General features: G+C 36.6%; 2 protein-coding genes across 2 annotated transcripts in view; one reads left to right on the top strand and one right to left on the bottom strand.

Annotated features, from left to right (window-relative positions):
• The window catches only part of LOC135479069 (propionyl-CoA carboxylase beta chain, mitochondrial-like), a 46,361-nt gene that overhangs the window by 14,486 nt on the left and 19,030 nt on the right, over positions 1-12,845 (bottom strand). The window contains exons 9-10 of the mRNA XM_064758787.1: positions 1,829-1,895; positions 705-825 (exon numbers count right to left, since the gene is read on the bottom strand). Coding sequence (XP_064614857.1) covers positions 705-825; positions 1,829-1,895 — 188 coding nt within the window. The remainder of the gene's footprint in view (positions 1-704; positions 826-1,828; positions 1,896-12,845) is intronic.
• On the top strand, positions 5,091-8,726 carry LOC135479458 (beta-1,4-galactosyltransferase galt-1-like). The gene is made up of 2 exons (XM_064759299.1): positions 5,091-5,426; positions 6,439-8,726. The coding sequence occupies exon 2, from the start codon at positions 6,963-6,965 to the stop codon at positions 8,676-8,678; it is 1,716 nt and encodes a 571-aa protein (XP_064615369.1). The 5' UTR covers positions 5,091-5,426; positions 6,439-6,962; the 3' UTR covers positions 8,679-8,726.

Here is a 12,845-nt window from a genome sequence, read left to right as displayed (position 1 = left end):
TAACGTCGTACTTAACAGTTTTTCATGCTTATGACGACAAAGGAATCCTTAGAGTACATGTAATGTGCCTCCTTGTTGCAGGATGGATTTCCATTGCTCTTTTATCTACTGCTGCTTCACTTAGACGATTTACCAAAGGCAAGTAAGCCAACCCGCCCAAGCCATTATACTGATACAGATCAACCAGTCGCTGCACTATCCCCTTCATGCTGAATGCCAAGCGAGGAAGTTACAATTTCCTCCTTTAAAGTCTTAGGTGTGACTCGAGCCAGGACTGACCCTGGATCTACCGCTCCCGAAGCGGACTCCTTCCATCGAACTGAACAGTAAAACTGGGTATAGTTCAGCAGTTCCAAGGTTAATAAATGTCACAAAATATTATTTTTGTTGCTGAAACATACACTTTTCCTGTAGGACATCATCCTAAATAGAAAACCCTCTTAAGAAACCCCCAAAACACCTTCATAAGATCAACAGAAGTCAGAATCAGGTAAACTGAGTAACTTACTAACGAGTACAATTTCAGGCATTACCAGATAATTAAATATAAAGTATTTATTTATAAACTGCAAAAACTTAGTTTTCATGATAGGAATCTTCAAATTTCTGAACATTCATTTATTTAATTACATAAGCTTTTCACATTTTTCAGGAGGTCTATCAGATACGAGCATATGGCAGTTCTCTGCACTCTGTTTACTCACCAAGGGTCCTCACAGACCCTGACTGGGGCAGCATCTAGGTTACTCTGGGGCAGGAAGTTGATGAAGTCTCTCAGCTCAATCAAGGCGTCCACATCATTCTCAAAGGCCTTGTGAGCCACACCTGTAGTAGAGGATTGCAATCAAGCATTAGAACACTAAATGCATCATTAACAACTTATTCCTTAGCTTTCTGTTTAATATAACTTTCTGTGTTTTTTAGGAAACGTGGTTCTGTAAATGCTAACACATATTTATAGTGCTGCATCACTAAAATATGGCAAATAAAACACTGGGCTATGGGGTCATAAAGCTGTCATACCTTAGTCTTAACTTCAAAGCAATTTACAGCACTAAAGTTGTATTAGACTTTCATGATAAAATAGACAAAACTGCACAAAAATAAGTTCAGAAATAAAACCACAGGTTACTTAAGACTAAGTTTGACTTAAGTACTAACACAGCTATGTGATCCCTGGCTTGTAATCAGGGGTTGATTACACAAACTGTATGGAATTTTATTTTTTTTTAAAGTTTTGAAAACAGACAAAACTGTTCTAAACATTGTCATATTCTACAAAATCCACCGATTCGAAAGTTCCGCCATGTTTTAGGCTTGTCCAATGAAAAGCCTCCTTTCCGCCTTTTGAATATTCACTGTGACGTCACTGTGCTTCAGTCGTCTGTTAAAATGGCCGCCTACAGGAGATTCTGATTGGTGCCGTACTCAAGAATATTTCACTTATATGACGGCAGCCAGCATTGTGGTGAGAGGAAACTGGGAAGAGCCCGGGGGAAAACCACGACCATCCACATAGATGGCAGATCTTCCTACTTACGGCCAGAGAGGAAGCCAGCACGAGCTGGACTTTACCTCACAGTGACCACATTGGTGAGAGGCTCCTGGGTCATTGTGCCGTGATGGTGTGCTAATCCCCTCGGCCACAGAGGCCCTGCCTACAAGAGACTTCTAAGTCTTCCACGTTTAATTATTAAATACTCAAATATCAAACACTGCTAGCAGAAAATTGAGATATCTTATTTAAACCAAAGCTCTTTCATTTACTGTATATATTGTATAAATGTGTTCTTTTCTTCTAAGACTGCACAAAGGGAGATAACCATACCTGATGTAGTTGTATGAGTCTTGGCACCCCCAAGTTCCTCTTGAGTGACATCCTCATTTGTAACTGACTGCCAAGAAGTACAAAGAACACATAACTGAACATAAACAGTGACTGGTGTACAGAGTGCAAAGAAATCACCCGGAAATATGCAACTTTAATGTATTTAACATGTTTTGAAATAAGGGTAAGAAAAAGCTAAATCATGTACTCCCACGGTTGATAATAGCCATGGTAATGATGTATGGTTCTAATATGTAGCATCTCTGTGAAAGTAACAAGGCTTGTGTAAGATTCAGCTGTTTACATCCTGAACTGTAACCAGATCGTATTACAGGTGAAACGGAGATGGGAATGATGAAATAGGAAGTAAACCACAACAACATGTGGTAGTCATCTGCAGACTGGCCAGCCACATCCGTAACCTACCAGCAGCTGCAGTTTACACACAAGCCTAAACACATGATGGCAGGCACTCAGTACAGTACAGAACTTATTACGCACGTTCAGTAGAGTCCAAATTCTGAATTCATTCTCTTCAAGTTACATTTAAAAGTTTTGTTTGGTTGTCTGTATGCCTCTCTTACAGCATTTGATGCCCTCACAGCTCCCTTTGTAAGGGTCATATTGTCACCAGTGTAAGTGTTACCAAATCACAACACATCACAAGACATGCTGCTGCAATAATAAATTATATACATATATATATACATATTTTTAAAATGTTTTATTTTCTAAGTAACTGATATCCAACAGTGACACTTCATTTTTTTGAAAGATGCATCTGTGAACAACTGTCAAATACCAGAAGACAAACCTCCCATTTCAGAATAAATACAAAATAAGAAAATACAAAGTCAGGAAATATAAAACCAGCAAATACTAAATCATGGTTATATTTCTCCTATGGGTGCTTGAAACAACTAATTGTCCAAATACTGTATTTCAACTAATGTTCTGTATGTATAAATGCTCTTTCTGAAGCACATAAACGTTTGAGTTTTTCGGACAAGACATTAATTAACTTCTCAAAAAACTCTTCAGTGACATTATGTGGTGAATGAATCCATTAGAATCAAGGAAAATGCATTGTTTGAAAAATGCTAAACTTAAGGTGTAATTTATTTAAAATATACTTCACAAATATAATTTTGGACTTGCTTCTTCTATTAACCTTAGAGAAATATTAATTTTAGCACATTACAGAAATCAGTACATCTATAAATGTACTTTTTGTACCATTATGAATTTTGAATTCTTGATTTGTAAGAACAGATCAATCCTTTCCAGCTAGGACTGAAATGTAAAAAAAAAAAAATAAACTTCTTACAAAATGCGACTTTAACACGTGATGAAATTACGTAATATAAATGAGATTGCGTTATAGCTAAGGCACATATATAATATATACCATGTACAAGTAGGAAATATAGGTTCAATGTAAAGCACTGTGTGGTTGCGGCACGTAGGTGGAATTATTACCACATGTCAACTGATTGCTTCTTGGATATTAATTACTTCTGGAGAAATGCCCTTCCTATTAGCGACAGACAGAACTGACACAACTTCAATCTGCTGGTTAGTTTCTCATGTGCTACACAGGAAATGTGCATGGATTAACTTCTTCTCTTTTTTTCTGTATTCCAGCAAAAAAAAACCCCAAAAAACCTAGTTCTACCAATTTGTCACACTAAACATTAGAATGTGGATAGTTCCAGGCAATAAGGTAACATTCACAGCAAAGGCAGGAAATAACAAGCTAAGCTGTGAAACAATTTTTCATTATCACCTGTTATGTAATAACTTCAAACTGAGAAGCAAAGTCATTTATGTCATCGTCAGGAAATACAGGGTAAAATGAGACAACAATCCATTTAAAGGCTGACAAGAACAAGCTTACAGAGTTCACGACAGCAATAAAACAGCAAAGAAACAATGAAAATAAAAGAAAAATGAACGTTGAAATGTAGATCTACCACAATGAAAGTCTTAACTTTATTTGATCTCTATTACCTAAAACCAATCTGTGGATCCAACAGTGAATCAGGGATGAGACAGACACAGGGATGAAAAAGAGGAAACTATACATCATACTCGTAAATTTGTCATTTTTACCATTTCTGAATTAAATTCTGAACATTTTTCTGATATATTTTTTTTACAATTAAGAGAAACTGCTCCAAACAGAGAACAAATCTCGTGCCTGTGAATACAATATGTCATATACTCTATTTGACATTGAAAAGGAAAATGAATGTGGAAATATAGATCTACCACAATGAAAGCCTTGACTTCCTTCGGTCTCTATTACCTAAAACTGATCAGTGGATCCAACACTGAATCCAACAGCGGATCCAACATGCCATAAACTGTATTTGACCTTGAAATTTGTATGTATTTTTCAGAGACAAATAAAAAGGTCATAAAATATTACTTGTGGTGTTTTTCCAGTAGAATCAGTCCAAACAAACCATAAACCACATTCCTAACACGAATATAATTTACAGAATCTTTCAAAATGACAAACTTATTCATAAACAAGCACACTAAAAATAAAAACATTCACTTTCAGTCCATCCTTCTGACGTACTGTAATTTTTCAACCTTGCTCTTTCATATGTGAAAAGGTTGAGGAATTAGACTACCATCAGAACCAATATGAATCACACATAATTATCCAAAATATCTTCAATAGACATGTTTGAACTTAACAAATTACATGAGTCTGAAATAAAAAAAATATCCAAGCTCTTTACTAGGCCAGAAACGTGACAGAATTGACAAATGTGTGTACCATACACTGATATCTCATATGGGCAGGTATGGCAACTGGTATGTCAGTCAGCTTGATGTTGTCATAGATACCAGAGGAAGGCGGAGCTTGTAACTAAGCTCTGTTGCATGAAGATGCTGTGCTGGTATCTAAATATGTTAACATCATGAGGAATAACAGTGAGGGTGATAAAGAGCGGGTCTCAAAAGTCGATAATTGGTAATTCATGTCTTGAGAGACATCCTAGAACCTGTGTGACCAGCTGGGTTCAGCCATATATCAAAGGCTTAGGGTAACAGATTCCTAAACCCAAGCCTCATACCAGTTTAGTGCTAGAATACCACTAGGCTTAAAGATGAAATGCCAGGAGACAGCCCTCCCCTAGTAAGCCTCAATCAATATTTCAGCCAGGATGGCAACACATATAATGTGTTGGACCAGCTAGAGCACTGCCAGTGGTTGTAGGAGCCTTTTCACCTCCCCCACAAGGGACCCTCATGGTTACAGAGTCAGGGAAGCCTTATCTAAAGCAGAGCTTACCCAATAACACATTTAACCTTTATTGTGATGGATTCGGCTACAAATTGATGGCATGCTCAGGGATGATGAGCTAGAGAGGTGAAATCTGGCACTCGCAGAATCTGTCCCAGGAAGGTGGCATCTCTGTGGGCCCTGGGAAGATCGGCTAATGGACAGCCAACCTTGATGACATGCCTGGAACCCTGCACAGCTAATGCTCTATGTTACATGTTAAATTATACAACACTGAATACCGGGATACTGGATGGAATCGGATTCGTGTCCAATGTAAATGAATGCCAAATTCAGGTAAGTAACACTGGGTGAGCAGGAAATACACAGAGAACTATAGAAATTCAGGAAACAGATTGGTCAAATTTGCTTACAGGCTTAATACCATTTTGGCCATATATAGTGATGGCTATAGATATCCTTAAGGTACTGCACCCTCTACAGGTTCCATGCATGACATATGGAATCATAAGGCCGGGTGACCCATTTCTTAAGGGAAGCATGAATTATATAACCCCATGACTCAATATTTAAGTGAACTACAGGAACACACCCATATATGTTGGTGTCATTTTTTTTGTGCCACATTTTGGCTTCCCAACGCCACCATCCATTATACTCTAGATTGAGTTGCATTCACAATTACACTGTTCTTTCTATGAATACTTAACCACAGCAAATGTATGACGCTATATTTATAAAGGCATGTCAATCTTCAGCATTAACGAATTATCAACAGCAACTGCTAAAAATAATTCAATATATGAATTTTAGTCAGTACACTGTTTTGAAAACAGTATCTGCATATATTATACAAGTATGTACAGCTGTAAATTTAAATAATTGTTTCATTTTATGGGCTAAAACATCTGAAATTTTCCTAACCTGTTTTGCTAACCAGTTATGCTAATTCTGTTTTAACAATGAATTCATTTTGCCTACAGTAATTTGACTAGTAGTGCCAGCGCTCTGCCTACATATATACATATATACCTATTAATTTTGTCTCTACTCCAAACATCTTAATTTCTGTAAACCAGCAATTCTTTAAACCTATAATTTTACTTGCCTATGTCACAAATACTTGATTGGTGTTTCACTCAAGAACTCAAGAATATTTCACCTATATGACGGTAGCCAACATTATGGTGGGAGGAAATGGGGCAGAACCCGGCTGGGGGAAACCCACAACCACCCACAGGTTGCTAAATACTCTGAAGAATAAGACTGCTTATATCTTGCAAAGCTCTTAACCCTCAACCAAAAAATGTATTTATCAATATTTTGATTTCTCTTTGAACCATTTCAGGCAAGCACTGACAAAGGACATGAGGTAATGGACTGAACCGTACCAGTATCATTCATAGCCATCAAACTAACCAATTAGAAGTGGGGTCATAGGTGGACTGTCAAACAGGACCAATTAGAGGAGAGGTGAAAGGTGAACTGTCAAACTCTCTGGAAGTGTGAGAGAATTCAGTTGGAAAGGATTTCCACAATCCTGTAACATGGAGACATGATTCAGAAGGTAATGGCAGTCTGAATGGCTGACTGGATGGCCTAAATCATGCACTCAACAAATCTGACGTTAACAACAACTTTGCGACGTAGTTTTGTGTGATGACCATTCTTCACTGGATATCTGCATTTACAAACTTGAAGCAGAATAAATATTGTCCGGGAAATGTGGAAAAACCATAATGTGTGCGTATTTGTGCTAATAAACTCAAAGCCCCCTGCCTTCAGCTCTACATCTGAAGTGTTGGACCTGGAGTAGTACCATTTCTGACTGAATGTTGTGAGGTCACAAATATTCGACCTTTGCAATCAACAATGGCAAGCAGACCATGCTATTATTTACTGATCATTATTTTCCCATATCTTCTAATGATTTTGCTCTTCTACCATGAAATTGAAGAAGCTGAAAACAGTCGCAAAGCTGCCATTCAAAGGTTTCTAAGAGGACCAACTGATATTCCAGTCGCTCAATTGAGCGTTAGGCCTTTAATGCCTCATACCACCACAACATTAAAGGCAGTGCCTGATACCGTGAGATTTAATGTACTTCAGGATAAACATTTCAACAAAAATCCACGATCAAATGCCAAGAAACCACAATTAGCAAAACTCAGAGTTAAAGTAAAAGCACAAAGCAAAGGAAATCTCACAAAGAGAGTTGTTGAGAAGGTCAAACACGTCGGTCAAGGTGAAAGTCTTGTTCTGAAGACAAGGGGGCAAAGAGAAAATCAGGATTCCCACATTCTGTTAGATCGACAAGAAAAAGAAGTCCCTGCTGTAACGAAGAAAAAGTTTACAACAACTCCCAGGTATCAAGTGCCAAAGCCACTCATCAACAATAACTGTCTTCAGTCGCCGAAAACTTCATCTTCGGTGGGTAACTATGGCTTCCATAACATTTCAAACATCCACGTGTTTTCTGTGTATTATGACAATCGCGACACGCCGGCACATATAAGACTAATCGTGCTGAAGAACAAAACTGACGATCGCACGCTCCTCTGCGGATTCGGGAAAAACGGACACTTATACATCGTTCCCACTGAGTCGTACGAGATGTGTGAGAACCACGACAAGCCGCTGGGAGGTTGGATTTTGTCATGCTCCATTCCAGCGCAAATCAAAACAGTACCTTGTCATGTCTACCTCAGCCTGAGTGTTGATGGTTTCAGGAAAAAACACCGCAGCTCTGTTCTGAAAATGAACATCACCATGGCCACCACAGACAAGGGGAGCTCTAAGAAGGACTTCGGGGTGTGTGTTCCCCCGATCTTTGGTGATGTATCCATCATTTCACTGGTTCAGTTCGTTGAGCTCTCAAAGCTCCTTGGTGCATCAGATTTTACATTCTACCACACCAACACAAGCCCATCAGACGTGGACCAAGTTCTCAGATATTATCAGAAGAAAAGGGAAATAACTGTTATCCCCTGGATTTTACCTGGCAATGCCAGTGAAAAGATATTATGGTATTATGGGCAAATTTTAGCCATCCAAGATTGTCTCTACAGAAATATGGCTCGTTTCAAGTATCTGGTTTTCAATGACTTGGATGAATTCATAGTGCCAAGGAATGCCACAACTTGGTCGGAAATGGTCGAAGAAATTTTCAAGGATTCCAGTCAGATAAATCTCACCTCGAGCAATACAGCTGGTTTTGCTTTTAAAAGTGCATTTTTCTCACCAAAGGAGCCAATTGATGGCACGTACAAAGTTAGATTTTTGCAGTATTTTTATAGGACGAAAACCTTCAGTTCTCTTCGAACCAAGATGATAGTAAAACCTCGAAACATCTTTGAATTAGGAATTCATCATATCAGCCATCCAATCAAAAATGCTGTTACAGTTCCAGTTGACCCCAGTATAGCCTTAATACACCATTACAGGACTTGTAGCAGTGATTACGACAACAGTATGAAATGCCATCCCACCACTGAAGATCTGACTTTACTGAAATACGCGCCATTACTACAGGGTAACTACATTCGTACAATGGATGAAATAGTTTCAGCCCTGTATGGAATGAGGTGATATTAGCTGGTTTTTAAACATAACTATATTAAAGATTTGTTTTACCTACTTTTGCTTTCTGATGTTCTCATTACAGAATTAATATTTAACATTCTGAATAAATTACTGTATTTGACCTAAAATTAAAATCATCCAAAAATGCAGTTCAGTTAAATTTGTGAAAATTCATGAAATTTACATTTTTTCTGAAGAATATACACTACATTCCAAGAAAACTTGAAAACCTTTCTGAGATCAACACAGCTATCAGAACCTATGCAGACAAAACCAATACATGTAAATGTAAGTTAGCCGTAGATCAGAATTAATTTTACCCTAATTCCTCAACCTTCTTGCACAAGAAAAAGCAATTTTCAGTGAAATTTATGCACATTTTTAATTTGATTTTGGAGAATTGGCCAACAACATTGGTTGAATTGGCCAGTTTAAGGCCATCAAAAAATATAATTTTATCAGTCAACACAGGAAAATGCCTTCAAAATATGCGTCAATAAACACTTTCCACACATGTGAAAAGGTTAAAGAATTACAGTAGGTCAAATACAGTAAGATGCTTTATAAAATATAAAACAAAACTGAATTTGAAGCATCATTCTTTTTTAAAACAAAAACAATGGATTGTAAATAAGCTAACCCTTTACTGTTTGGCTTCAATATCAGAATAGGGGCTTACGCTGGCCAAGTTTTCTTATGGGTTGTTCCACACAGCAACTAGCCAGTCATTGACCAATAGCATGTCTGCGTTCGGCTCTTGTTCCTTGGCTGGGGCTGAAAGTCAGGAGGTGTGTTCAATACTTGATGAGAGGCGCATATTTTCCTTGGGTTTTGCTCAGTTTACTCTACTTAGAAGCCTGCCTATGATCATCTTTAGAAATTAATGCTACTATGCAGGGACTTTAACACTGGTGATGTCACATACTAGAATTTTAAATGTTACAGTAAACGTAGTAAATAATTAATGCGAAATTCTGATAGGTAAAATTTTAAAGAAGAATCTTTTTTTTTACCTTTACTGATAAAAGAGTTCAACATCGCATTTTCCTTATTCAGAAAATGAATTGCTCGGTCATGAGCGAAAAAAAAAAGATTATTTTATTGAGAACTGTCTCACTTTATGCGTGTTGAAGAAACACAATCTCAACTGCAAAGATATAAGTATTTCATTTCTACAATGTCATAAACTTAAAATGCATTCTTATACATGTACCAGATATTTTAAGGAAGAAGTTTCATGTTACAACCCGCATTCGTTATAGTCTTTCTAATTTGGGGATTTATCACTGAGAATTAGTGTACAGGAATCGAGCTGAACTTTTAGCCCATATACCTGGTAGTAATCATCTTACATGCACATCAACAACATCCCTGAATTCAGTAAAGGTGAAACAGAGTTTAAATTAACAAAAAAAACTGATGTAATATTGCTTTGTGCCTGTATGAAAAGTGGCTCAGGGAAATAAAAAAACTTGTATTACAACATCTGGCAAAGTTAAGTTTTGTCTGCTGTATTTTCCCTAAAATTTCCCCTGAAAATGTGCATTTTAGAGGCAAATAGTGGTCATAAAATAACACCAGTGGTGATGAAACTTTTGCAGTGGAATATCACCCTTCCTTCAAACATTAGAACACCTGTCTAAGATGAGTAGAGTTCTCAAAATAAAATAAAAATTGGCATGTTATTCATTCAGGTAAACAAAATTTTAGGTTAAATACAGTATGTGAGATACACGCACTAATGCAAAAAAACGCTGACCTGTCTCAGGTATTTTCCCAGGTAAAGTCATTAGCGCAGAACTATGTGAACAACTGTCTACCTCCTGCTCGCTGTTGGTGGCCCTCAGTAACCCCTTATCACTTGTTACACACCTAAAGATATTGGATGTGATCCCACTCTTACCTTGCGCTCAGGCTTGGTACATGGCAGAGGTGCAGAAATTCAGGTATAAAATTTGGCCTGTGTAAATACCACTTCAAATTGATGTCTTGGGTATTGGTGTACAAAAAACAGAAGGATTAAAACTTGTAACGATAAGTTGATGTATTTATATCATGACCAATTGCTAAAAATGCATTTGTTTATAGTCATTCTGATGTCAAGTGTTTTCTCTTAGCAAATTCTCAAGATGTTAATTACGAATTTTTAAACTCGTATTGTGAATTGTTTTATATTTATGGTACCCACACAACCCAGACTGACATTATAATACAACCTCAAAACTGTAAAAAAAAAAAAAAAATATATGTATATATATAGGAAAAAAATCTGTACAAAATTCAGCACAAGGATAATACACAAGCAAAGAAAGTTTTACCCCCATGCTTACTAAACAGAACAAACTCTGCTGTAGGCACATACAAGGACTGCCTGTAACAGAATCTTCCATTCTTATTTTGCTGGTAATCTCCTATCCCCCATCCAATACACTTACATATATGTAGTGCTACACAGCCTGGTATGAGAGATGCCTGACCTATAACAAAGTCCCCTGAGGAAGATACATGTAGGATGTTTAGGGGTCAGGGATAATGCCAAAGGGTAGGATGGTATTCTCATACATGCTATATAGAGCCAATGGTAAGCTCACCTTAGATACTGTATGATCTATACTGATATTCCATACAGAATTAGGCTGATATTCCATACAGAATTAGGCTGATATTCCATACAGAATTAGGCTGATATTCAAAGTAGAATTAGGCTGATATTCAACACAGAATTAGGCTGATATATAATTACACTGATATTCAATGTGGAATTATACTGACATTCAATGTGAGATTATGCTTATATTCAATACAAAATTAGGCTGATCTTCAATGCAGAATTAGGCTGATATTCTTTACAGAACTATGCTGATATTCTATACAAAATTACGCTGATATTCAATACAGGATTAGGCTGATATTCAATACAGAATTAGACTGATTTTCATTACAGAACTATGCTGATGTATAATTACAGTGATATGGAATTATACTGAAATTTAATAGAGAATTATGCTGATATTCAATACAGGATTAGACTGATATTCAATACAGAAGTGTGCTGACATTCAATAGACAATTAGGCTGATATTCAATACAGAATTAGACTGATACTCAGTACAGAATTAGACTGATATTCAATACAGAACTATGTTGATATATAATTCCACTGATATTCAATAGAGAATAATGCTGAGATTCAATACTGAATTATGCTAATATTCAATACAAAAAATTGAACGGATTTTCAATCCAGAATGACATTAATGATATGCAATACTGAATTCCACCTTGAGATTCTATACAGAAAATTCACTGTTATTCAAATATGATCTACACAGATAGATGCAGAAGACGCTATTACTATTTTCCACCACAAAGGGCTGGAAAAATGGGCTGGAAAAATTGGCTGGTTATTTTATGCACACAGGGCAACATTTGGATGACAAGGAAAAGTAAAGCAATTTTGGAGAATTTTGGAGAAAATTTAAGGGTTTAGAGAAATAATTTATACAGATTTATGAAGCTTGCATCACACAGTCATTTCCTTAGTGACTGTATGCATAAATTCCACTGAAAAAAGTGTTTTGGAGGACGAAGAGGTTGAAGATTTACAGTACTAGTATATCCTAAGAAATCAAGCCCGAAAAAGTAAAACGAATAATAAAACCATTTTGAAGACCATGTTGTCACTGGATTTCTTTCAGCTTTTGTCCTTATGTACATACATGTCATAACTTGTAAAAAATTGATTACATACTGTACATGGGAATATTTCTTCATCAAAACGATCAAACTTGCAGATATAACCTTAAAATAAATGTATAGTGAGACACAAAGCACTGTTGTGTTCACTATGAAATCCAGTTCTCTTGGTGATGGTGCAATAAAGTGCCGAATTATCATAAAAAAAATTTTTTTTTTAAGTTATACTATTTGTGGGTTACTGTAAATCCTCAAACTTTTCGCCCTTGATGGGACTTTTTTCAGTGGAATTTATGCCCACAATAAGTATGAAAATGATGTTAACAATGATTTGTTTGTGTTACTTAAGATCCAAGCTTCGTAAAACAGTGCCATTATTGTTCTACGACCTCAGTTCTCTCAGAACGTTTCCAAAACTTAGTCACACTGGTGGATGAAAAGGTTAAAGAATTGCAGTATATTCACCATTAAATTCAT

This window comes from Liolophura sinensis, chromosome 12, assembly GCF_032854445.1.
Source record: "Liolophura sinensis isolate JHLJ2023 chromosome 12, CUHK_Ljap_v2, whole genome shotgun sequence".
Lineage (NCBI taxonomy): Eukaryota > Metazoa > Mollusca > Polyplacophora > Chitonida > Chitonidae > Liolophura > Liolophura sinensis.
The sequence above is the reverse complement of the archived record's forward strand: the minus strand, read 5'-3'. Positions and strand labels throughout refer to the sequence as shown.

Excerpts from the sequence above, each read along its gene's own strand:
- LOC135479458 (XM_064759299.1), top strand. The coding sequence starts at position 6,963 with ATGGCAAGCAGACCATGCTATTATTTACTGATCATTATTTTCCCATAT.